We start from the raw sequence: 27,622 nt of genomic DNA on the forward strand, positions 1-27,622 counted from the left end.
TTGCCAAACAGTGCAGACACAGTGTAGCAGTGGTGGGCACCCTGTAGGGTGACCAGATGTCCCGTTTTTTAAAGGGACAGTCCCATTTTGGGGGACTTTTTCTTATATAGGTGCCCCCCACCTTGTCCCATTTTTTCACAGTAGCTGTCTGGTAACCCTAGCACCCTGTGGCGTATGGGCCGCACTCAGCCCATCAGGTGAACAATGAACCGTGGCCACTGGGAGCTCCGGGCAGCCGTGCCTGCAGACAGTCAATGTAAACAAACTTGTCTCACGGCCTGCCAGCAGATTACCCAGATGGGCTGCGTTCAGGCTGTAGGTTGCCCACCACTGCAGTATAGTGTGTGCCAATAATTCTACTTAATGATCTAGAATAGTTTCCTAATAATTGATTCTGCATCTACAACAAAATTTACCTTGGCTTCAGTGGGGAATTGAATATCTTTGGAGAAGAATCTGGCCTATTGATTATTGTGGGAGTTATGTACAAGTAAGGAATGCAGGACCAAGTTCTGTTACAAACCCTTAACAAATTGTGAGTCTAATCCTCTAATACTTAAGTAAAACTCCCAGTGAAGTCAGTGAACCCACTTTATGCTGCAGTAAGAGATACACATGTCCTTTATGGCTGTCTAAAGCTAGCTGCACCAGTAGACATATTGCTCAAGAGGGAGAGAAGAGATCCTGTGCTCAATCCATGGCCATGTGGATGCAGCGCTGCTGGAAGAAGGGAGCACAGAACTTGTTTAAATGAGCTTTCTCGCTGTCCCGATGTGGAGCCCTAAACATTTCCAGGCCCTTTCTTTCCCTGCTTTACCCAGCTCTAACACTGTAGAGTGAGGAAGCAAGAGGGAGAACCAGGACTGGGTCCCCATGACTTTTTTTTAAATACATGGGGTATGTGTGAGAATTGCAAAGGGACTGTGTCCTCCATAATCCCCAACTCCCTCCCCACCCCTGCACCCAAGTGCTAGGAGGCATTTGGTCTGATAACTTCACTAAAATGTAGCTGAGTATTAACAGTAACTTAAGTGAAACTGATGTATTTCTTTATTGGTATGTACAACACAAGTCATCTCAAATTGGATCTGTCTCTTTCAACTACATAAACCAGAATATAAATCAATAATTTTAACACCTTTGCCCTTCCAAGATTAGTGGAAAATGTTAATATTTCCATGCTGATACTTGGTTTGTCTGTGTCTTACACAGCATGTAGGACAGACATAAATAAAATCCCAGACTAATAATATAAATAACTTTGAGACAAAGTGGAATTGTTTAATACAGTTCATTCTTTCCTTTCATGTTTCTTTTATAAAATTAAGTGTAAAATGATTAATCTTTTCATTTTCTTCCTGAACATATTAAAATCTATATATACAGCATAACAATGGTGCTTATTTTCAAACTCTCCGACATCAGCCTATCAACATGTATCTTCTACTGGAAATGGTGCAATATTTGTCCTTTTTTAAAAAAAAATGTTAAACTATTAAAGCTTATGTATCAAAGCAATTTTGCTGCAGTACTACTGAAATGTATAAAAAGCATGTTGTTATGATTATTTGAGTGTACAGGCACTTAGATAGTTAAGTGATAAGTGCCTTGTAAGTGGCCAAAATAGACAGAACATGTAATTATCTTGTTGGAAAGAAATTGGGTATAGTAACAGTGCATTTCATATCAAGCTCATTTACATTAATAATGTTCTTAAGTAGATGATATAGCTGTCCTAAACTAAAACATATTCATAAAACTGCTTAAATGCCACATTTTCCTGTTACTTTTATTCAGTAGAAGTGATGATTTAAAAGCTCCCAAAGACTTATTGGAGATTGTTGCAGTATATTTGATTACTGTGAAAATTTACATCCAAAATGACAAAAACAAACAATCCTGTTCCTATTTAAGTCAATGGGAGTTTGGTATTTACTTCAATTAATATTATTATCCATTATTTATATTACAGTAGCATTCCCCCAATGGCCCAAACAGGACCACGTTGTACTAGGCATCATACAAATCGATAAAATGGTCTTGCCCCAAAGAATTTACAGTCTAAGGCTCCAATCCTGGACCTGCACTGAGTCTGCCTGTGCAGAAGCAATTGTAGGATCAAGGCCCAACTAGATAATTGATTGTAATACAGAATAGGAGGGAAGAAAGACAGGAAGATCATGATGAAAGATAATAAGATCCTGGGCTTGTATAGGCTGACTCTCTGTACAACTCAATAGAAGTAGGAGCAGGCAAGGTTGCCAGGTGTCCGCTTTTTGAACAGAACACCCAGTCGAAAAGGGGCCCTAGCGGCTCCAGTCAGCACTGCTGACTGGGCCATTAAAAGTCCAGTCGGTGATGCATGGCCGGGAACCATGACAATGGGAGCTGTGGGACAGCGCCTGCAGGTGTGAGGGCAGCGTGCATAGCCTTCCTGGCCACCCATCTGCCTAGCGACTGCAGGGACCTGGCGGCCGCTTCCCAGGAGGCAGGGTAAGTGCCATCGGGATCCTGCACCTCCTTCTGCACCACAACTCCCTTCCCCAGTCTGGAGCCCCCTCCCGCACCCAAACTCCTTCCCAGAGCCCACACCCCACAATCCCCCTCAGACCCCAACACCTACCGCAGCTCAGAGCCCCCTACTGCACCCCAAACCCCTCATCCCCAGCCCCATCCCAGAACCCACACTCCCAGCCAGAGCCCGCAACCCCTCCTGCACTCCGAACCCATTGGCCCTAGCCTGGAGCCCCCTTCTGCACTCCAAACCCCTCATCCCCAGCCCCACCCCAGAGCCTGTACCCCCCAGCCGGAGCCCTCACTCCCCTGGACCCCAACCCCCTGCCCCAGCCCGGAGCCCTCTCCCAAACCCCTAATTTCTGGCCACACACAGAGCCTACACCCGCAGCCCAGAGGCCATACTCCCCTCCTCCCCCACACCCTAACCCCCTGCCCGGAGCCCTCTCCCACACTCCAAGCACCTCATCCCCAGCCCCACCCCAGAGCCTGCACCCCCAGCCAGAGCCCTCACCCCCTCTCACCCGAACCCCCTGCCCCAGCCCAGAGCCCTCTCCCACACCCCAAACACCTCATCCACACCCCCAGCCCAGAGCCCACACCCCCAGCCCAGAGCCCATACCTCCCCACACTCCAACCCCCACCCCAGCCTGGAGCCCTCTCCCACACCCCTGCCCCAGCCCGGGGAAAGTGAGAGTGGGGGAGAGCGAGTGATGGAGGGAGGGAGGAGGAATGGACTGTTCTTGTTTAGTGCTACTGATTTAAAATTCTGAAGTCACAGATATGTTAACTGAAATATTTACATGAATTGATTTGTACATGAAAACTGATATATTATCCATTTGTCTTTGTCCAATTTAAGATCCTAATCCTACAAACATGTACACATGTTGTTAATTTTTCTATCATGAGTAATCCCAATGGGCCTAATTTAGTTCTATAATTAAGCTAAAAAGCTGTCTGCAGGATTTGAAAAATATTTTTAAGAAAGTAACTTTTTCACATTGTTCTTGCTTCATTTTTTTTATTGTTGATGTTTTTATGATAAAAAGACACTTGAAAGATTAGTAAATCCCAATTTTGACATTTCTATTTTTTGTTTTCTTCTTACAAAGAATTATATGACTTTGCAAAAATATATGATGTTTTTCTTCTTTGAGTTATTCTACATGGATTGCACTCTTGTTGCACATGCATCCCATACATCTTAGATTGGATTCTTTTGGCCAGCAGGATCCACTGGGGCACATCTGCACATTAGGTGCTCTTGTCCCACCAAACCACCAAAACAGAGTGGGCCCAACCCTTGCAGTGTCATCTGCAACTCTGCTGTAATTAATTATTATTTAGTGTAGTTACATAGTATTGTACTTAGTTGGGCCATTGGCATTTTTAAGAAGGAAAATGTTTATTGTTTTATTTTATTAGTTTTTCACATATATATAGTAGACTTGGAGCCATTCCCACCCCCTGTGCCTAGATTCAGGCCATTGTGGTGGACGATAAATCCTGTGTCCTTTTATTAAAATTGTGTCCTCCTAAATAATGATAATGCAAATTATTGTTCCAGGATCCTCTAAATAAGTTTGAGGTTTGATTATTAATAAGGGGGGCTGATAATGTTAAGACTTCGGCATGTGAGAGTAAGGCTCATTAAGGGCTAGTCATGTGAAAAAAAGCTATTTACATGTGTGTTTGAGGGTTATTCTTTATATGCAAAACTTCCGCTGAATTCAATCAGACTCATAGTTCTACTTACAAGATCTGGCCCATTCTCTTTCATTTCCCTTCTCCTTAACATCCAGAAATGAAATGATGAAGGATACAAATAAAAAGTGATGGTCCTGACTCAGAGGTGACACGTAACTCTTGATAATGGGGAGGGGCACAATTTTAAAGTTCGGGGGGGCTTGTGACCACCTCACAGAAGTTTTCAAACTGTGGGGTGCACCCTCCTAAAGAGGGAGAGGAATGTTCGGAGGGGGCAAGCAGCAACTCCGTGCGGTGGGACAACAGAGGTCGGTCAGGCCAGCTCCACATGGCAGGGCAGCAGTGCTTGGTTGGACCAGTGCCACGCAGCAGGGGTTGAGGAGAGAGTGCCATCTCCACCCCTGACTCACCTCAGTGGGCCACCCAGCCTGCCTGGTTTGGGGGGGCACAACCAGAAAATCTCCCACGTGTCGCCTCTATCCTGACTCCTTGTGGATTGTATTTTCAATAATTACCATATCCAAATGAACACTTCATCCTGACAGCATATCATGCATATTAAAATCCTTATGAATCCCTATTAGGATCAGTGCCTCTACAACAGTAGTTATCTGAAGAAAAGAACAAAGACATATTGTAACAGACTGTCAATGTTTGCCTAAAACAACTCTCACTTTTAGCAGATGTTGAGTCTGCTGGGAAATGGTTCAGTGGGTTCTGCTTAGTTGTTATCCAATCTGGATATAGAGATGTGCAGGGAGTGGCTCTTCGGGAAGACTGGATCTAGGTTGTGGGCTGTGCAGTCTTGAGGGAAGATTTCTAGGAGTAGCCAAGCCTCAGGAGAAGGTTTGAGTTGATCTTTGCCATCTTATTGCTGCTTTTTTAACAAAGCCAATTAGAAAAGCAATTGGATTATACAGAGCTTGGATCATATTTATAGAGCAGGTTAGGAAAAGTGCCTGATCTCCATCTATCAAAATTAGGAATCACAAAAGATCCTTCATACATTTTTGTGTGTGTGCATAGAATCTTCTGTTGCCCCTTATTGATAAGTTAACCAATTGCATTTTTATTGATTTCCCATCTATAACTTTCATTCAAAATATTTTCTTTCCAATATTTTTAATACAGAGGTGCTTTTAGTCTTCTCTTTCTCCAGGGTTTGATCTTGTTGATTATTTTAAAATCATCCTACCCATAATGTTATTGTTAACGAATGACCTTTTATTTTACATTTCTTGCATGTTTTGCACTTTGGCTTGTCACCTACATATTGACCCCCAAACTTTCAAGTAAACGTATAAGATCACAAACTTATTCTTAGTATTCATAAATAATCTAAAATGTTTCTTTCATGGTTTTAAGATCACTTGTATTTTGTGCTTTCATGATCTTTCTCATTTCCATCCCTTCCCTAGTTTTGAAAAATGAATTTCAGCACCATTTGAGTAGTTCTTTTTCATGTTATGGTCTATGTCATATTTGTGGAAAAAGAAATTTTAAGTGTCATAGGCCTGAAGCTGGCAAAAGAAAACTGCTTCATAATTCATTGTCAGGATGACAGGACCAAATCCTGCTTTATGTTACACAACTCCTGTGGGAGATGTTCATCCAAGAGCAAATTTGGCTCATAAGCAGCATAAAAGAGTTTTTTCATTTTGCTGACTAGTGCTAAGCACCCAGTTGCAGTTCACAGAGTTGAAGGGCAAATGAATTACATTCTGGATCAGTAAATGGGAATACCTAGAAAAAAGCATCTGCTGGACCAATGTGCAATTAGATGGAGAGAGGGGCTATTAAAATGAACTTCACGGGAAGCACCATGAAGGTTTCCATAACATGGCTGAGGTTTTCTGAATATTTCATACAAACAACCTCCATTACTGAGATATTCATAACTCTGAGGTTCTACTGTACTATAGAGGAAATAGTGAAATTGACCATGAACCTGCGGAGATTTCTCCCTGTTGCTGTATGGGGCCTATTATATAAAGTGCATTCAAATGCACAAAGCATACAAGCAGAAAAAAAGGTTTTTTTGTCTCATCTCAGTTACAGTTATCAAAAATGGTATTTGTAGCAATAGTATGTCAATATTTTTAAGTGATTTGTTTTAAAATGTTTCTTTGGTCAGGAAAACAAATTAAATTTGTTAAAATTATCAAATGAGGGAGAAAAACAAAATAATTCAACAGAAGATCTGGAAATAATCATAGAATCGTAGGCCTGGAACTTCTCAAGAGGTCATCTTGTCTAGTCTCCTGCACTCATGGCAGGACTAAGTATTATCTAGACCATCCCTGACAGGCGTTTGTGTAACCTGCTCTTTAAAATGTCCAGTGATGGAGATTCCACAACCTCCTGAGGCAATTTATTCCAGTGCTTAACTACCCGAACAGTTAGGAAGTTTTTTCTAATGTCCAACCTAAACCACCCTTGCTGCAATTTAAGCCTATTGCTTCTTGTCTAATCCTCAGAGGTTAAGGAGAACAATTTTTTCCCCTCCTCCTTGTAACAACCTTTTATGTACTTGAAAGCTGTTATCATGTCCCTTCTCAGTCTTCTCTTTTCCAGACTAAACACACACATTTTTTTCAATATTCCCTTATAGATCATGGTTTCTAGACCTTTAATCATTTTTGTTGCTCTTCTCTGGACTTTCTCCAGTTAGTCCACATCTTTCCTGAAATGTGGCACCTAGAACTGGACACAGTACTCCAGTTGAGGCCTAATCAGTGCAGAGCAGAACAGAAGAATTATTTCTCATGTCTTGCTTACAACACTCCTGGTAATACATCCCAGAATGATGTTTGCTTTTTTTACAGCAGTGTTACACTGTTGATTCATATTTAGCTTGTGATCCACTATGACCCCCAGATCCCTTTCCGCAGTACTCCTTCCTAGACTGTCATTTTCCATTTTGTATGTGTGCAACTGAATGTTCCTTCCTAAGTGGAGTACTTCGCATTTGTCCTTATTGAATTTCATTTCTCCAGTTTGTCCAGATCAATTTGAATTTTAATCCTATCCTCCAAAGCACTTTCAACCCTTCCCAGTTTGGTATTGTCTGCAAACTTTATACGTGTACCCTCTATGCCAGTGGTTCTCAACCAGGGGAACCCGTACCACAGGGGGTATGCAGAAGTCTTCCAGAGAATACATCAGCTTATCTAGATATATACCTAGTTTTAGAACAGGCTACATAAAAAGTACTAGCGAAGTCACTACAAACTAAAATGTAATTTAGACAAATGAGAAAGTAAGCAATTTTTCAGAAATAGTGTGCAGTGACACTGTTGTATTTTTATGTCTGATTTTGTAAGCAAGTAGTTTTTAAGTGAGATGAAACTTGGGGTACGCAAGATAAATCAGACTCCTAAAAGGGGTACAGTAGTCTGGAAAGGTTGAGAACCACTGCTCTATGCCATCATCTAAATCGCTGATGAAGATATTGAACAGAACAGGATCCAGAACTGATCCCTGCAGGACACTTGATATGCCCTTCCAGCTTGACTACTCTCTGGCAACGTTTTTTCAACCAGTTACAAACCCTCCTTACAGTAGCTCCATCAGGTTGTATTTCCCTAATTTGTTTATGAGAAGGCCATGTGAGACCGTATCAAAAGTCTTACTAAAGTCAAGATATACCAATCTACCACTTTTCCCCTATCCACAAGACTTGTTACCCTGTCAAAGAAAGCTATTAGGTTGGTTAGATATAATTTGTTCTTGACAAATCCATGCTGATGGTTACTTATTACCTTATTATCTTCTAAGTGTTTGCAAATTGATTGCTTAATTATTTGCTCCATTATCTTTTCTGGGTACTGAAGTTAAACTGACTGGTCTGTAATTCTCCAAATTGTCCTTATTTCCCTTTTTTATAGATTGGCACTATATTTGCCCTTTTCCAGTCCTCTGGAATCTCTCCTGTATTCCATGATGATGATTATCTAGTGGACAGTAAATATTATTTGAACAAAGATATGACTTTAAATCCTTGGAATTATTCCCATATATATCGAATGTTGGGAATAACATATTTTCTTGAACATTAATGACTGTTTCATCACTTTAATGTTACCCTGGAAATGTTTATGCAAAAATATCCCAAAGAGATAAAAGGGGATATACACTTAGGAATCTTAAGGTAGCATGAAGACTTCATTTTGTATATAACTTGTTTCTCAGACATCAGGAAGGCAACTGATTTGAGCTCCAAATGGAAAGCTATGGAGAGGGCTCTGACTGAATATTAAATCATCTTTTCCTTAGCTGAGTTGCTATGGTGATGGCAATGCTGCACAGCTTAATCTGCTGTTTCTATTGCTGCAACAGCTTTGCTGGCGCATATGCGGGATCTATGCACACATGCCATGTACAGCTCACTAGAGAAACACACAAGAGGAACCCATTTTATAGTGGGATGGAGGACTGAAGTTCTATTGCTGTGGTTTAGGTGTAAGGTTGCAGTCTTTCATTTTCAATGGGGACTCTGGTGTCACTACAAGAGGTGGATGTCTGGGACATTTCCTGATGTGTTTCTGCCTGGCTGCCTATGAATATATATTCAAATAAATACACCTGTGTAATATTTTCCAACTATACAGTACCTTTCACCCAAGGATTTCAAAGTACTTTATAAATATAATGACCCCCTCACCTCTGTGATTTACAGAGCTGAGCTGAAAGAGAATACTGGCAATGTCAGGTACTGGCTGGCTTGATTTTAATTGGCACAGCACAGCTTGGAGCAAAGGAGAAGACGTGGATCTAATCCCACTATCAGGTTAATAAATTAGTAATCTAATTGTTTGTGTATTAAACAACCAGCCTGACAACTTCTATCTGTGCAAAGTAGAAAGTTCAACGTTTGCTCCTGCAGGTTTTGAGAAGCACATCTCCTTTCACTGGGATGCCTATATGGTTCCCATTGCACCACAAAAGGACTGATTTCTGAACAGTTATTTATAAACACTCACTGTTGTTTAATATTTATATTACAGCAGCACCCAGAAATACCAATCAGAATTGGTGTCCCATTGTATTGGGCACAATCTATGAAAACACAATCCCCCCCCACAAAGAATTTTACAATGTAAGCGGCACTGATCCTGTAAGCAGACTGGCCCCCACAGACAGCTCCCTAGGCAGAGACTCCAGAGCCTCCTCCCCCGCGTAGACCAGCATAGGGCTGAAACTCCGACCCTAGAAAAACTGGTTTCAGAGTAACAGCCCTGTTAGTCTGTATTCGCAAAAAGAACAGGAGGACTTGTGGCACCTTAGAGACTAACCAATTTATTTGAGCATGAGCTTTCGTGAGCTACAAAAACTGTTACTCGATCGAGTAGTCCCACTCAGCTGAGTAAAGCTGGGGCCTGGGGCAGCGGACATGAAGCATGGAGGAGAGACAGAATACAGCAATTTTAGGTACCTTGCAATGTGTTGCTTAAAAATGAAGTGGCAAACCCCCCCCCCCCCTTCTTGTGCCTTGGCTGCCTTCCTAGCGGCAAACGCGGGGACGGGCAATTGTAACGAACTCCGGCCTTGCTTTCCTGCCGTTCATGCCGGGAGAGGCGCCTGCTGCCACCCATCCACCGGAGGCTGCCGGTGTCGGCACTGACCTCTCCCAGCCCGGAGGCCGCGCCGGCCTGGCTCCGCAGAGGCGGGCTCGGGGGCAGCAGAGCTTCCAGGCGCCGGGGCGGCAGGAGGCGGCACCTGGCCGGCAGTGGCAGAGCCGGGCCCCCGGGTGTCGCTCCCTGGGCTCGGTGACGGGGGGAACTGCCGGGGCAGGAACCCAGCCCGGCCCACAGGCTGCACGGGAGCGCCCCGCGCAGCAGGGAGCGGGCCAGCCCGACAGGCGGCCGCGGAGGCGGCGGCGGCACCACGTGTCGGGGCGGGGAACAGCGGGCTGGGCTGGGCTGGGCTCGGCACGCCTGGCGGAGCGGAGAGCGGCGGGTCCCTGCGGCAGCCCTTGCTCAGCGCGTCTCCCGTCCGATCTCTCCCAGCCAGGTGCCCCCGGGCCGCGCCCGACTGAGGCAGGATCGGGATGGGACCGCTCCGGGAGGGCAGCAAGGTGAGCAGGGCCGGCGAGGCGGCCCCGGAGCCCTTTGGCCGCAGGTGGCGAGTCCCGGGAGACAGACCCCGGGTGACAGGAGTGCAGGTGCGGGGGGAGACGCGCAGGCGGCGGGAAGGGGCTGGCGGGGACGGGGATTGGATCGGGGGGGGGGTCTGAGGAGGGGCGATCGGGTCTGACAGGAGGGGGGAGATCGGGGCTGGCGGGGGGGTCTGGGGAGGGGAGATTGGGGGGTCTGAAGAGAGGGGGATTGGGGCTGGTGGGGCGGGGTCTGAGGAGGGGGGATCTAGGGTCTGAGGAGGGCGGCGGGGGTCTGAGGAGGGGGGGATCGGGGCTGACGGAGCGTCTGAGGAGGGGAGATTGGGGCTGGCAGGAGGCTGCGAGGAAGGGCGATCAGGGCTGACGGGGCTTGGAGCTGGGCTCGAGGCTGGCGAGGGGTCAGGGCTGGCAGGGGGCTCTGAGGAGAGGGGATCGGGGCTGGCAGGGAACGGCTAGGGGGCCCTGAGTCGGGAGTAGCCCTGGAGAGATGGTATCCAGGCCCTTGATTCAATAAGCAAAGGCCAGGCAGGCGGTATTCATTGGGGGCCACCTTCCACCACACCTGCCGTGCAGAGAGCAGCAGTAGCAGGAGGAGAAATTACTGCCACCATCCCTGGGTGAAAGGGGCTGAGTCATAGAATCACAGAAGTGTAGCACTGGAAGGGACCTCAGTCAGTCATCTAGTCCAGTCCTCTGCACTCAAGGGAGGACTAAGTAATAGTTAGGTCGTTCCCGACAGATGTTTGTCTCACGTGTTCTTAAAAACCACCAATGTCGGAGATTCCACAACCTCCCTAGGCAATTTATTCCAATGATTACTACCCTGATAGTTAGGCAGTTTTTCCTAATGTCCAACCTAAATCTCCTTTGCTGCAATTTTAGCCTGTTGCTTCTTGTCCTATCCACAGAGGTTAAGGAGAACAATTTTTTCACCCCCCTCTTTGTAACAACCTTTTATGCATTTGAAAATTGTTACCATGTCCCCCTCTGTTGTCTCTGAAGAGACAGATGCATCTGTCATCTCCCCCGAGCCTTCCCCATAAAGGAGTCTCCAGGAATGTATGTGTAAGGAGGGGAGCTCAAATATGAGTTGGGATAGGTTATTCCTGCGGTACTTGGGATGATGGGTGCTTATGTAGAAGAGGTTACACTGGGGAATTTGTGGGGGAGTTGTGTGGAAGAGGTTCGTCCTGCGGTATTTGGGGGGAGGTTGTGGGTGGGAGTTTACTCCTGGGGTATTTGGGAGGGTGTTTATGATTGGGAGTTACACAACAGGGAATGATACTTATGTAGATCATATTTTGTTATGTTCTCCTTGTTTGTTTTTGAGTAGGAGCAGAAACTGCAGCAGGAGAAGGAGATCTCCCGCAGCCGCATCCCCCGCCTGCTACTTCGGCCTTATGTATCCCAGCAGCAGCAACAACAACAGAAAGTGTCCCCAGCCTCTGAGTCACCCTTCTCAGAGGAGGAGAGTAGAGAGTTCAACCCCTGCAGCTCTTCTGGAGGCTCAGCAAGGACCATCAGCAGCAACAGCTTCTGTTCAGGTACCATCACCAGACACACAGTGGTTGTGCAAAAACAGAGATGTCTGGCCTGATTTTCCTCTCATTTAACCCCAGGGTAAATTAAGAATCACTCCATTGACATATGTGACGTTTGTGTTAATGATTGGAGAATCAGGTCCTGTGTGTGTAACGTGTTTGGAGAGTAATAATATGTTGGCATGCAATTGCTTTTCTTTATATGTTTAGTATAGTCACTGATGGGGATAGTGAGAACATTTAATGCCCTATTTGTTTATTATTATTTATTGAATTATAAATGGTACCTTAGGCATGCATAGTGCTTTGCAGACAAAAATAAAAATTGATTTCCACTGAAATCCAGTATCTGTTTTTTTCATATATGTCTGTAAGTGACACCAGATGTTTCCATTTCAAATTCTAAAGGCTTTTCTTTCCTATCCTTTGCTAAAAAGTTGGCATCTTTATTGCAACAGAACAGTTTATTAGAGGTACATTTAGATGAAGAAAGAGTCTTAAATACTATGGTGTTTGTCTAGAGAATGTGGACAAATCTGAGGCCAAAGGAGCTAGATATGTGGAACAGGAGGGCTAGTTGCCGTAGTGGATTACAGACCTAGGTCATATACTGTGGTTGTTTTTTTTATACAGAACTCCACACTGATTTCATGTAGTGTTCTATATGTGGATCGGTAGCAGAATATAAACCAATGTGGCCAGGCAGCAAAATGGTGGCTGAAATCTTTAGTGTTAAAATGAAATTAACATTGTTTGAAAGTTCAACCTTCTTCCAAAGAAATGTAAAGATGCTCCATTGATAACTGGACCATATGTAGCTACCCATACAGCATACAGAACACAGGTCCTGTGGAAAGTACAATGGCTCAGTGATGTATCAGATGGCAAAAATAAACTATAATTCTTGAACTACAGTACATGGGAGGTCTTTTGCTAAGACTGCCATTTGTGAGACTTTTTTAAAATACATATCTAATTACCCTTTATGACATAATATTTTAAACCAAACATCTAATATTACGCAATTGCTTCTATAGAATCTAGCATACTTTCAGATCCTATTCTGCAAAACTTATGCACATACTTAATTTTATGCATTGTGAATAGCCCTATTGATTCTGTGGGAGTACTCAGTGTGTAAAGTAATGTATGTTCAAATATTTTTGCAGAATCAGGGACTATTTCTTTTAATTCCTTGGTACATGCTATGCAGGAACTCATTTTGAAGACTTTTTTTGAGGGGGAGAGAGTTGATTTTAGTTTTTAGTCTTTCATATAGAATTTTTCCTTAATATTTCCAGCTAATCACAACATCGTAGTTATAACAGGTATTTTGTTATTCTTAAATTGTCAGAATAACTTCCTGAATTTCCTTTTTTGTCCATTCACAAAATTGCCAAACCACAAGATACAATTATTTTTTCCAAGTGACTGTAGAATAGAATAATTTCTAATGGGAATTCTGATTTTCCCTCCAAAATTGGATCCAAATTATTTTGTATTGTTTTCCCTAAATAGTGATAGAATAGCTAAAATACATGCAAAAATAGTTAACTTAGATAGGAATAATATTTTCAATATCCATCTTATGCTTTTTAATTTATGAGTTTATATATTTCCTCACATATTACTGTACACAGGATATAGGAGTTGCCTAAAGGAAACTTCCACTGAAATTGTTTTTAAAATGGTGCCTTTTAGAATTATATTTTTAAAATAATATCTCCAAAATGTGTCCCTTCTTCACTAGTGCCCGAATCTTTGCCCATGCCCCAACAGTCTCTCACTGTGACTATTGCAACGTCCTCTTTTCTGGTCTGCCTTATTTTCATCTCTGATTTTTGAAGTCCATCCAACGTACTACAACCAAAATTATTTGCTGCTGCTCCAACCATATAAATCCTCTCTTTGAATTCCCATAATAGCTTCTTACCTCCTTCAATGTGTGTATATATATAATCTGCTGTTTTGACATTTCTAAGGCACCAGTTACAGTAATATTCAGAAGTACAATATTCAAGCTCTTTCTCTACAAGGCCTTGCACAGTTTTTAATGTCTGCATCCTGTCTCTAATCATCTCTTATTCACTCCACATGCCCTATGCTAGTTCATCTTGATGCTCGTTGTTTTTTCCTACTAGTAGCTGTGTGTCTTTCCTCATGTCACCCCTTTGGTTTGCCTGGAACATCCTCTCCAACATTGTGCACTACACAATTTGACCTGACAGAGGCCTCCTCAATACTTGCTGCTTTCACTTTAAAACTTATCACTGATCACCAACCTGGCCTTGCCTAACTGTCCTCCAATTTTAAAGAGTGTATTCTTTAAAAAGAGGAACTTACAAGATGGATGCATAACATAACAATAAATGCACCTTGAGATTGGTCACTCCTGTCTCCCTCGACCTCTGGTACCTCCTTCCCAACTTTTGTTTATGGTCATCCCTTGCCATGTTGTGTCCAGTATGGATTGTAAGAACCTCCGAACAGGGACCTGTCATCTTTCTGGTTTAAAAGTGATATACACAGCAATGGTGGTTAAGCTTAACAAGTAATAACTTTGGGAGAGGTGGAAAGATCATCAGGAGGTCAACGTTATGGTGATGAAAAAAGCCTGTGAGCATTACACTGAAAGAGGTAAAACCCTCCCCTCCCATAACCACCATTACAGATATGAGAATCCAAAATGAAAAAATTACCTAACTGGTAAATAGCAACTGCAAGTGAATCAACACCTGGAATAATTCCTTTCCCTTCACCCCTTCACTTGAAAAGTTTCTACCCATCCTTCTTCCCTTATCATTGACATTGTGCTCTTCTACTATGGAAAGCCCTTTTAAAAAAAATATAAAATCAGCTCTCCTCCCTAGCGCACTGTGCATATGGCTCTGCTGTTTGTATCCCCAGAGCTTCTGAGCCTGTTAATTTTCCTTGTCTGCTTGCACTGGCCCTCCTGCATACCAGAAGGCTTCAAGTTCTTCTCCCTCTGTAACTGACAGGAGCAGAATCTTCTGGGGCCTGCTAATGTTGTTTCAGGCAGGCAGTGGGCAGAAAATAAAAGGGTTCAGGACCTCTGGGAACACTAATAGTGCTGCAATCATGGAGGCAGGCAGGCATCAGGGAAGGAAATACCACTCAACAGTGCAAAAAAGACACTTAATTTTGCTCTGTAAACTCTGCATTGGGGGAGGGGTATTAATATTTGCTGAGCTCAGATTTAAGGTTGGGGAATCATTTCCCCCTTTCTCTTCTAGAAGACTCCTTCTCGGGGACCTTAATATACGTTTATGCAACTTATTGCATATTTAACAGTATTAGTATAATGTACTCATTCAATTTGTGGTAGGAGCCCTTTCCAAATTCACACAAAGATATGGTGTATGGGTATTAACATGCCTATCTATTAAATTCTTGATAAAAATAGATTTTGAGGCATAGACTGCTTCTGTCCAATGTATTTTAGATATTCTTTCTGGAAACAGGTCAGGCAAATTACATTTGTATAGCAGTATGTAATATTTACTAAACAAGTTTGCATGGCTTCAATAGGTGCTGCTTGTCAGCTGACAGCGAAGCACTTCTCTTCCCCCAGCCTCTACTTTCCTTTGATTTGGATGTCAGCCATAGGATTCAAATGTCAAGCTGTGAAAAACATTCTCCCAGCAACATAAGCTGGTTATATTACTTCTGAGTATTTCCCCATGTTTTGCATGTTTTCCTCATAAATTACACTTTTGGCTTTGAACTACACACCAGACTAACCTTGTCAATCAGGAGAAAGGTGCACACTTTAAACTGATAGACAGATAATCCAGTTTATGGCCCATTAACTACAGCTGCTCCAAAGGAAAATTAAGGTTTCCTAAAGACGTCTTTGGGAATGCCAGCGAATGAATCTACCTTCTAAGTAATAAGACACTGAGGGTGGAGTGTTACTCTTAATTTGTGTGTACAACTCCATTTAGACTCATAGATTTTAAGACCAGAAAGGACCATCATGATCATCCAGTCTGACCACCTGCACGTCACAGGCCACAGAACCTCACGCACCCCCTCCTGGGGCTGTAATAGACCAAGAACCTCTGGCTGGGTTTCCGAAGTCCTCAAATCATGGTTTAAAGACTTCAAGTTAGAATTCACCATTTACTCCAGTTTAAACATGCAAATGACCTATGCCCCATGCTGCAGAGGAAGGCAAAAACCCCTGAAGTCTCTGCCAATCTGACCTGGGGCAAAATTGCTTCCCGACCCCAAATATGACAATCAGTTGGACCCTGAGCATGTCAGCAAGACCCACCAGCCAGACACTTGGGGAAGAATTCTCTGTAGTAACTCAGAGCCCTCCTCATCTAGTGTCCTATCTCCAGCCATTGAGAATATTTGCTACTAGCAGTCACAGATGGGCCACATGCCAGTGTAGGCAATCTCATCATACAGTCCCCATCACAAACTTATCAAGGGCAGTCTTGAAGTTATTTTGGGTTTTTTTGCCCCTATAGCACCTCTTGGAAGGCTGTTCCAGAACTTCACTCCACTGACGGTTTGAAACTTTTGTCTAATTTCAAGCCTAAACTTCTTGTTGGCTAGTTTATATCCATTTGTTCTTGTGTCAACATTAGCGCTTAAATAAACTTAAATAACTTAAATAAATGTAAACATTAGCACTTAAACTTCAATAACTCCTCTCCCTCCCTGGTATTTATCACTCTGACGTATTTATAAAGAGCAATCATGTCTCCCCTCAGCCTTCTTTTGGTTGGGCTAAACAAGCCACGCTCATTGAGTCTCCACTCATAGGGTAGGTTTTCCATTCTCTGATCATTCTAGTAGCCCTTCTCTGCACCTGCTCCAGTTTGAATTAATCTTTCTTAAATGTGGGAGACCAGAATTAAACACAGTATTCGAGAAGAGTTCTCACCAGTGCCTTATATAATGGTAATAACACTTCCCTATCTCTACTGGAACTATCTTGCCTGATGCATCCTATGATTAGTTTTCTTTCATGGCCACATCACATTGGCCTCTCATAGTCATCCTGTGATCAACCAATACACCCAGGTCTTAGAATCATAGAAGATTACGGTTGAAAGAGACCTCAGGAGGTAATCTAGTCCAACCCCCTGCTCAAAGCAGGACCAACAGCAACTAAATCATCCCAGCCTAGGCTTTGTCCAGCCGCGCCTTAAAAACCTCTAAGGATGGAGATTCCACCACCTCCCTAAGTAACCCATTCCAGTGCTTGACTACCATCCTAGCGAAATAGTGTTTCCTAATATCCAACCTAGACCTCCCACATTGCAACTTGAGACCATTGCTCCTTGTTCTGTCATCTGCCACCACTGAGAACAGCTGAGCTCCGTCCTCTTTGGAACCCCCCTTCAGGTAATTGAAGGCTGCTATCAAATCCCCCCTCACTCTTCTCTTCTGCAAACTAAACAAGCCCAGTTCTCTCAGCCTCTCCTCGTAAGTCATGTGCCCCAGCCCCCTATCATTTTCGTTTCCCTCTGCTGGACTCTCTCCAATTTGTCCACATCCTTTCTGTAGTTGGGGGCCCAAAATTGGACACAGTACTCCAGATGTGGCCTTACCAGAGCCGAATAGAGGGGAATAATCACTTCCCTCGATCTGCTGGCAATGCTCCTACTAATGCAGCCCAATATCAGTCTTCCTGGTAACAAGGGTACACTGACTCATATCCAGCTTCTCATCCACTGTAATCTCCAGGTCCTTTCTGCAGAAGTGCTGCTTAGTCAGTTGGTCCAGCCTGTAGCGGTGCATGGCATTCTTCCATCCTAAGTGCAGGACTCTGCACTTGTCCTTGTTGAACCTCATCATATTTCTTTTGGCCCAATCCTCCAATTTGTCTAGGTTACTCTGGACCCTATCCCTACCCTCCAGCATATCTACTTCTCTCTCCAGCTTAGTGTCATCCGTGAACTTGCTGAGGGTGGAATCCATCCCATCATCTAGATAGTTAATAAAGATGTTGAACAAAACCGGCCCCAGGACCAACCCTTGGGGCACTCTGCTTGATACCAGCTGCCAACTAGACATTGAGCAGTTGATCACGACCCACTGAACCCGACAATCTAGCCAGCTTTCTATCCACCTTATAGTTCATTAATCCAATACATACTTTTTTAACTTGCTGGCAAGAATACTGTGGGAGACCATATCAAAAGCTTTGCTAAAGTCAAGATATATCACTCCACTGCTTTCTTCTCCTCTGTCTCTTCCAACTGATACACCCCCAACTTATAGCAGAAATTCATGATGTTAGTTCTTGAGTGCATGACCTGGCACTTTGCACTATTAAATTTCATCTAATTTCTATGACACTGGTTTTCAAGATCATCCAGCTCTTCTTGTATGATATTCTGGTTCTCCTCCATATTGGCAATGCCTCACAACTTTGTGTCATCAACAGATTTTATTAGCACAGTCTCATTTTTTTGTGCCAAGGTCATTGATAAAAATGTTAAATAAGACTGGTCCCAAGACTGATCCTTGAGGAACTCCACTCGTAGCTTTCCTCCAGCCTGACAGTTCATCTTTCAGTATGACCCATTGTAGTCTCCCTTTTAACCATATTCACCTTAAATTCTCATATTAATCCCCAAATTCTCCAATTTAACTAATAATTTCCCATGTGGAATTGTATCAGATACCTTACTGAAATCCAGGTAAATTAGATTTGCAGCATTTCCTTTGTCTAAAAAACTAGTTATCTTCTCAGAGAAAGAGAGCGAGTTTGTCTGGCATGAGCTACCTTTTGTAAAACCATGTTGTGATTTGTCGCAATTACCGCTTACCTCAATGTCCTTAACTACTTTCTCTTTCAAAATTTGTTTCAAGACCTTGCATACAAGGGGAGTTACTTATGGATTGAAGGCAATGTTTGGCCTAGAGTAACTAAATTCCACAGTCTGTTTAGTCTGCCTTTTTAATAGTGAGACAAGGTAGGTGAGGTAATACCTTTTACTGGACCAACCTCTGCTGGTGAAAGAGACGAGCTTTAACTCCCCTCTTTGTGTCTTATAACGTAGAAGGCAGATTCATTAGCTGGAATTCCCAAAGAAGGCTTTATGAGAGCCTCATTTTCCTTCTCTCTCTCAGCAATAGAAGTTGGTCTGATAAAAGATATTACCTCATCCACCATGGCCCTCTAATATCCTGGGATAAACAGGGGTACAACTACACTGCAAACAGTTTTTAATAGCTAGTCAGTTTTGGGGGACACATCCTTTTTCATTTTTCATTTTCTGAATAGCTCATCTTTTTAATCATCATTTTAGTGCTGATGTTTTGTCTTCTCAATCTTTGTATTCATCTTTGTTTAAGACTTAACTTATTGACTTAAGAAAAGAATGCAGAAATAGTTGGTTAGCTGAGATGCTTTAGCCTTAAGTACCTGTGTTTTAATAATCAGTTGAAGTAAAGGGCTGTTTGAGCTAGAGGAGCTGTTTTATTTCAAATGCAAAGTACTCTTCTGGGCTTTTATTCTCACCTGCAATATCTCCTTGTTAATAAGTATACATAGTACTACTGATCATCTAGGAGTTAGGTGACAACTAGTGGTTACAATAGGTGCACCTTACTCATTTAGAAAATTCTGGCCAAGATTTTCAAAAACAGAGTTCAGAGCCTAAGTTTAGGCCTTTGTTTGTGAAAATCTTGGCCTCTACGTTCACTGTGTTTACACTGTAAATTCACTGTGCCTGCAGCAGAAAGTTCTCTATTATTATATCCTGTTCACACTACTCACATGCGTAGTCAAATTTAGACTATTTTGCCGATTGGTCCAGTTATTGGTTGATGCTCAAAGTGAGTTCAGGAAGAGTGCTTGTGTGAGTAAAGAAAACAGGATTTAGCCATGCATATATACTTATTTAAATCAGTTTGAATAAGCTACATTTAATACTAGCTGCAAATAACTGAGTCTGAGGATCTGTACAGGTTCACAGAAGAGACATCTTCATTCACTGTATGCAGTTAACATGCTGTACCTTCAGTCATAGCTGAAATAATTTCTCACTAGGACAGTGAGGTAGATTGTGTATTAGGAAAGCTACCCAGAGTGGAGCATTGATAAACTACATGCTTAATTGTATATTTTTGAGGAGAAAAAAAGAGAAAATTGGATCATTTTAATGGGTCAACAATGCAGAGACCAAATGTAAGGTTATTATCATTAGTTTCCTTATATGTTAAAATCCCCCTATCTTTATATCTGTTTTCATCAGAAGGAATGTTTTGTTAGCGTATTCCCCTGACTCCGAGTTTATATTTTCTTTTATTGACATTTATTGCGTCAGATAAGTGTGTTTAAAATTGCCCCCACGTTTGATATCAAAAGCATTTTCACAGTCCTTCTTTATTCCATTTGATTGAACTGTATCATCTGAAATATGATATCATCTGAGAGTCCTTCTCAAGCTGTGCAAGTTTGTTTGTGAAACCCATTGCTGTAGATGCTCTGTCTGGCATAGCTGTGTGGCACCTTGATCTTCATTTTCTAAATACATTGGGCCAAATTCTGCTTTCATATACACACTTGTGGCTCTTATTCAAGAGCAGCATTTGGTCCTTTGTGTCCATTTTTCAGTGCTCTTTACTTGGAGGGTCTCCTGCTAGGGCATAGGAATGATTTGGGAATTTAGTTAGTTTACTGGTTAGTGTTTATATATTTCTAGAGAGAGGTTTTAAATGTGGAGGTTAAAAAAGTTTATATGTACGGAAGTGCAGACTCCTGCCTGCTTCTCTCTCTTCCTCCACTGTTGCCTTGTACAAAATGACTGCCCTTGTACTACTGCACCGTACAACTGCTTGGGAAGCCAAGACATTTGACCTTCTGAATGTCCCTGTCATCTGCTCTACATATCAGTCAGCACTGTGAGCTCTAAAGGCCTGAGCTAGAGCCTAGTGAAGTCAGTGGAAAGGTTCCTATTGACTTCAGTGGGTTTTGGAAACAAGCACCTGGCATCTTCCCCTTTCTGGAGCCCAAGTTTGTCCCCTCTGTGTATGCTGATAACAAAAATGACTTAATTCATTGTTAAGAAGCGCTGTGTTTGAATCTTTCATTAAAAATACTTAATCAAAGATATTTTGTTTTAAAATGGTTTTAATACAAATTTGTATTGAGTTAAATGGTGTCATGTGTGTCAACAAGTATTGCAAGGTTTAAACAGAATGAAAGAACCTTGTCCTTAATCAGAAGCCCAAAATACTGTTGAATAAAGAGAACACGTTCCATCGTAGGAGATTCTGTGGTATTTTAAAAACAAAATCTGCATGTCATATCTTGATCCTGATAAATTACTCTTCCATTGACATCAATAGGCGTTCCACATATATAGAGACAGTAGAATATTAGGATTGAGAGATGTCATACAAATCTTGGAGCATAAGTGTGCCTTCATCCTCCACCATCACAACTGTCCCCCACAAAACACTGGGTAGGGTTATGCAGTGATTCATAGCCACAAACCGGGATTTGGGTGGCCCTAAAGCCAGTATATAAAATATGACTACAAAAGACTATGGGGTGGCATATCCAGCACTCTCATTTATTATTAGAATCCAGACTCTGGATGCTTTTTAAAGGGTGTTGCTCTTACAATAATCACTGTAATATAATCCATTCTAGTTGTCACCAAAGTTATAGCAGCCTTCTACTGGAGATTATGTTGTAAAAGCAGGCCTAATAAAATGGGTGGAGTGTAACATTCTGTGCTATTGAAGGATCAGACACTTACTCCTACAAGGATTATTCATGGATTTTATTTCCAAATGTTTAAACTTCTGTAACTGAACCAACTATTGTTTACAGTTTCTTTTTTCCATGTATATTATGGTTTAATACATATATTACAGGGAACGTCACTATTTCTATTCCTAAACTGCTTATACCTTGTAAGATAGAGAATCTTTATCAGCTGCAAGGGACTGCGATTACTTCCACTTTGGACTGTAGACAGAGGGGAGAAATTAGCAAAAGCAGCTTTGATAATAGGAAAAATCTTCATTTTCTCTGGAGATCGATGAAGTGTCTGACTAAAAATAGTTTGTGGACCTTCCTGTCTAAATGCTTTTGTGATACGATGTCGAGGCCTCTGGGAATTATGTCATAGGAGAAACATTCAGATAGGATGAAGGAGGATCTTTTTTTATGCTGTCAAAGTACATCAACTGCTGCTGCATCCATAGAGTTAAGTTGTAGCTATCATTTTATAAGGAATTCAGATGTAGGGGTAATATATTACAGATCCTGCACATTTTCTTTAGATGTACTTTTGCTAATCATTTTTACTGTAATTTGTAGTGCTGCACTGTTTAGACCATTTTACCAGATATAATGATGTATTTTAATGTCAATATAAACTGTATTGCTGGTAGAAAGAAAAGGAGGACTTGTGGCACCTTAGAGACGAACAAATTTATTTGAGCATAAGCTTTCGTGAGCTACAGCTCACTTCATTGGGTGCATTCAGTGGAAAATACAGTGGGGAGATTTATATACACAGAGAACATGAAACAATGGGTGTTACCATACACACTGTAAGGAGAGTGATCAGGTAAGGTGAGCTGTTACCAGCAGGAGAATGGGGGGAGGGGGAAACCTTTTGTAGTGATAATCAAGGTGGGCCATTTCCAGCAGTTGACAAGAACCTGTGAGGAACAGTAAGGGGGGGGGGAATAAACATAGACAGTTCAATCACCTGCCTATCATAGAATATCAGGGTTGGAAGGGACCTCAGAAGATCATCTAGTCCAACCCCCTGCTCAAAGCAGGACCAATCCCAAATTTTTTCCCCAGATCCCTAAATGGCCCCCTCAAGGATTGAACTCACGACCCTGGGTTTAGCAGGCCAATGCTCAAACCACTGAGCTAATGGGGAAATAGTTTTACTTTGTGTAATGACACATCCACTCCCAGTCTTTATTCAAGCATAAGTTAATTGTATCCAGTTGCAAATTAATTCCAATTCAGCAGTCTCTCGTTGGAGTCTGTTTTTGAAGTTTTTTTGTTGAAGAATTGTCACTTTTAGGTCTGTAATCGAGTGACCAAAGAGATTGAAGGGTTCTACGACTGGTTTTTGAATGTTGTAATTCTTGACGTCTGATTTGTGTCCATTTATTCTTTTACGTAGAGACTGTCCAGTTTGGCCAATGTACATGGCAGAGGGGCATTGCTGGCACATGATGGCATATATCACATTGGTAGATGTGCAGGTGAACAAGCCTCTGATAGTGTGGCTGATGTGATTAGGCCCTATGATGGTGAACCCCTGAATAGATATGTGGATACAGTTGGCAACGGGCTTTGTTGCAAGGATAGGTTCCTGGGTTAGTGTTTTTGTTGTGTGGTGTGTGGTTGCTGGTGAGTATTTGCTTAAAGTTGGGGGCTGTCTGTAAGCAAGGACTGGCCTGTTTCCCAAGATCTGTGAGAGTGATGGGTCGTCCTTCAGGATAGGTTGTAGATCTTTGATGGAGATGTTTGGAGAGGTTTTAGTTGGGGGCTGAAGGTGATGGCAAATGTACACCCCTTCCAGTGTTTTTCCTTCCCCTTCCATTTTTTTAATGGGATGGTCAGCTGCAAACTGATTAGCAGAGGTACATTCTCAACTCACAGCTGAGGTTATCTTGCCCCTTGTGATAGACAGTACTGTTGCATGTGCAGCTGCTACTTTTGGCAATACTGAACATTTTGATCCTGTAGAAGACACTGCATTGAAAGGTACATCTGATACATCTAAGGAAAAAATGTCTCTTTGGCAGCATGAACTAGATCCAGAAAATGTTTAGAGGTTCACTTTTTCCATACTAATGATTAAATTACAAGTTCACACAGAAGCCTTAGGTGTATAGCTTGTTAAAAATAACAAACAGTAACAGGAAAGAGGAGTACAATAAAACCATTCATTTTCTGCAGCTGAAGTTAAAACTCTGACTTGGTTGTTGAAGTGTCTAAAGGTCAGAAATGATATGACTAGAGAAGACTTATTGTTGTTAGTGCCAAGTTCACTTTGTTCCTTGATAAGTGTCATATCACAATGCAAGCTGTGGAGCTTAATCAAATTAATTATAATGGGGATGTGAAAGCAGTACATTATCAGAGGCTGTATTAACTGTCTGCTGATCAAAACGTGTATTTTCTTTTGCTAATCTGCTTTCTTATCTCCTACATTTGTTGTTGGTTTTCCACATTTGTTGCTTTTGTTTTTAGTGGTTTAATTCAGAGTTGTGGGTAGGGGTCTTTTGTTTGTTTTAAACTGACGCACCTTCACAGGATTTCATCAGCTCCTGAGATACTTTAAAGTAGAGTTTAAAATACTGGTGTTTAAAATACTTTGTGCCTAAACTATATTCTAAATATAGCGTTAAGGTTTTGTAAATTTTGTATGCTTCGGAAGAGAGGGTGTTTCTAGAAATAGCAAAATTTGTTGCTTTTAAGCAGAATTCAAGAATTCACTCAGCAGAACCAATCCATGTCCAGTAGATAAATTGTGTATACCTTTCTGTGTTTATGAGGTAAAAATTGGTGAGTCCTGCTGACTAATTCACAGAATAAAATTAGTATTGATCTTGAGAAAATTACCTTCTATCCTCTGCATTTTGAATTTGATCATGAGATTTATATGAATTAGTAAAATAAAGAACAAGATAATGTAAGGAAGAACCTTGTGTTAGCAGGGCACTGGACTGAAAGGTTTAATAGATCTTTTAACTGTCTCATTATCTTATGAGGAACTGAGACTATTTGCAGGGTAGGAAATAGGTACCTTCAGAATTGCCAAAAGAAGACAAACAAATTCAGTGTGGAACTTAATTTATCTGCTGCAGTCACAGGTGTTAGCTAATGAAGTTTGCAGCATGGTCAGGTAGACACCTACTCAGTCTCTTAGTTAACTTGGAATAGACTGCTAGCAAACACTTTTCACCTGTAGGCCTTGCAGGTAATTCACAAAGTAGATATGGTTGTCCTCCTGACTCAGCAACATTGCTAGAAGCAGGCAAAGCCTCCCAGAACTAACTCGAACTGGCTGCTGTTACTTTTGGGCTAGACTCAGGCGTGAAAGTAAGTCTTGGGACTTACCGGTACGGAGCTGGGCTGGGACCGGCTCTGGCCCCCGGAAGGGGTGGGGCCTTGGGCAGAGGGGGCAGGGCTGAGGGAGGTTAGAGCCAGCCCTGGCCCACCCTGTACTGGCAAGTGCCTCCTTCCCCCTCCCCGGGGTAACAGCGGCAGCCGGGGCCTCTGGCAGCAGTTTAAAGGGCCCTGGGCGGTAGCGGCAGCTGGAGCCCTGGGCCCTTTAAATCGTCCCCGGAGCCCCGCCTCCGCTTCCCCAGGGCTCCAGCAGCAGGGCTCCAGAGATGGGGCTCCGGCTGCCACTACCCCCCCCCCCCGGGCCCTTTAAATCGTCCCCGGAGCCTGCCGGAACCCTGGGGAAGTGGCGGCGGGGCTCCGGGGATGATGTAAAGGACCCAGGGCTCGGCCGCCACTACCACCCCACGCCCTTTAAATTGCCGCCCCAGCCCCGCCACCGCTACCCCAGGGCTCCGGCAGCGGGGCTCTGGCAGCAATTTAAAGGGCCGGAGGCTCCAGCCGCTGCTGGGAGCTGCAGGCCCTTTAAATTGCGCCTGGGGAAGCCGATCCACCCCGGTACGGTGCACCGGCTCTTGCCAGTACACCGTACCAGGGTGTACCGGCTTACTTTCACCTCTGGCTAGACTGTTATATTTCTTATTCAGCTGCGCAGGGAGTATGGAGAAGTAGGCCCCTTCTTACTTCCCTGTTTGGCAGTGTAAAGGGCTGGTTGTTCCAGCCACAGTGGGAAGAGCAAAGACAGCTTGTCTGAGACTCACTCTTGCAAGCAAGTGGGTGGAAAGGGTTAGAGAGTGCTCTCATCAGCCAGGGTAACTGACCAGGCACATAGCGGGAATAAGATGCTTCAGAAAAAAGGATGTAATAACTTTACTCCCCTCCCAAAACAAAGTGGGAGCAAGAGAGGAATTATGATTAATAACCATTCTCTGGTCTGATCCGAGGCTAGGTCTGTGCTGCCCCTTACTATCAGTCAGACAGTAACATTACACATTCTAGCCCTTTCTTTCCACCCTACTTCTCTGGGTAGACATGGTTTTCAGCTGGTCCCCTTGCAGAGCTTATTGCAGAAGCAGACGTGAATTATAGACGTGACAATGAGCAAACTGCAGTGTAACAGTGGTTACAGAAATATGATTGTGTACTTAGTTAAGGTACATCTGGGTGTGTCATATTGTAGCTTGTGGTGGGGAGTTTTATTCATGAAGACAATACAAGATGAATGCACAGTGCAAATGAATAGTGAAAAATACTGGCTTTATTTTACTCTTGGAAAGAACAAATAAGAGACTGAGTTCTCTGGGACATGGGATATTTCTGCGCTTAAAGTGACATCATGGTTAAGGGCTTTTTAATATACTATATATTTTAAATAAATAAGTCACCTATTGTGGGCATCACAAAAGAGGTGAGTATTCAGGAGGCATTCAAATAACAGTAGGAAGGGGCTTAAATATGTTTGGCTATCTGTACTGGATACCTTTTTACTATGATTTGTATTTGAGTGCTAGTAGTTTTATTGTGTTTGTACAACTTTGAATAAACCACCATTTTAGTATCTCCAGGAGATGAAAGCTAACGCGTATGCACACTAATGCTGGTTTACACAGAAGTACTGTTCATATGGTGCAGCAGTTTTAGTGCAAGGTATCAGACAGCCACTTTCTGGAAATGAAAAAAGTTGCTTTAAAAGAAAAATAGTTTATGCTGAGGCATGTTTACTGTTTTCAGTAAAATGATCATTACATTTCTGAATGTCATGCATATCGAGTGTACATTGATTGAAGCAATCTAATGAATGAATATTCTGGATCAGTTGGCTTATCATATTGTAGATATTTATAGGATAATAAAATACTAGAGTTGCTCAGTAAAAAAACCAGGAAAAATACCAAAGCAAAACAAATATTTCAGTTGTAATTATCCATCACAGAGACAAAAATGCCCAACCAAAATACTTAAGCAACCATAGATGCATTGTACAATATAGTAAATAATTAAAATTGACAGTATACATTATATTATATGCAGTGATGTTTTGCTGTAGACAAGTGTGCGTCAAAGACCCAAATAAATGAGTCGTCCAGAGTATTTGGTATGGGCATTGAATTGCATTCTAGCAAAGCGTGTTAAGGCCTTAGACTATTGTATAGTCAGTAGGACATACTGTCACCAAAACGGGTCTGTGTTGATAGTGCACTCTCAATCTGGTCAGCTGTAGCCACACAGCTTAGGCCCTTGGACTTGAAGGCCCTTCTGTAGTTCTGGTACGAAGGATCTGTGGGGGAAAAGCTGCCTCATTCTCACTCTTGGCCCATAGTTCCGTTCATACGGGAGGTGCACAGTCAGAACTTGGCTATGTATGACACATGCACACAAATCAATTTTTATTTTAACACATTTCTTAATTTGTATACTTCATGTTATAATATTCCATTACCATGCTGAGTAAGAGGAGGTTAAGCTTGGCTCCGGGTTTTCAGAAGTTGTCTCTGATTTTGTACTTTCACAGAATTATGGAAACAAATATTTACAGTGGCATTTTATAACACTTAGGTATCCAAGAACCATATTGCACCTACAAAATGGTGCGTTCATCTCTTGGGTGCAGGAATGCAGGAACAAAGTGGGCCTTATCTT

The 27,622-nt window shown here is 42.5% G+C and overlaps 1 protein-coding gene across 3 annotated transcripts in view; it reads left to right on the top strand.

Moving 5' to 3' along the window:
* Positions 1-10,116: 10,116 nt before the first annotated feature.
* SYBU (syntabulin) overlaps positions 10,117-27,622 on the top strand; it is a 54,596-nt gene continuing 37,090 nt past the window's right edge. The window contains exons 1-2 of one of the 3 annotated variants that reach the window (XM_084620804.1): positions 10,117-10,387; positions 11,673-11,883. In XM_084620804.1, coding sequence (XP_084476930.1) covers positions 10,274-10,387; positions 11,673-11,883 — 325 coding nt within the window. In that variant the 5' untranslated portion in view covers positions 10,117-10,273. Of the gene's footprint in view, positions 10,388-11,332; positions 11,399-11,672; positions 11,884-27,622 lie in introns of those variants that run through there. The other 2 variants (XM_084620806.1, XM_084620805.1) reach the window with 2 other exon arrangements.

Source organism: Lepidochelys olivacea (assembly GCF_965140295.1).
Source record: "Lepidochelys olivacea isolate rLepOli2 genome assembly, chromosome: 2".
NCBI lineage: Eukaryota > Metazoa > Chordata > Testudines > Cheloniidae > Lepidochelys > Lepidochelys olivacea.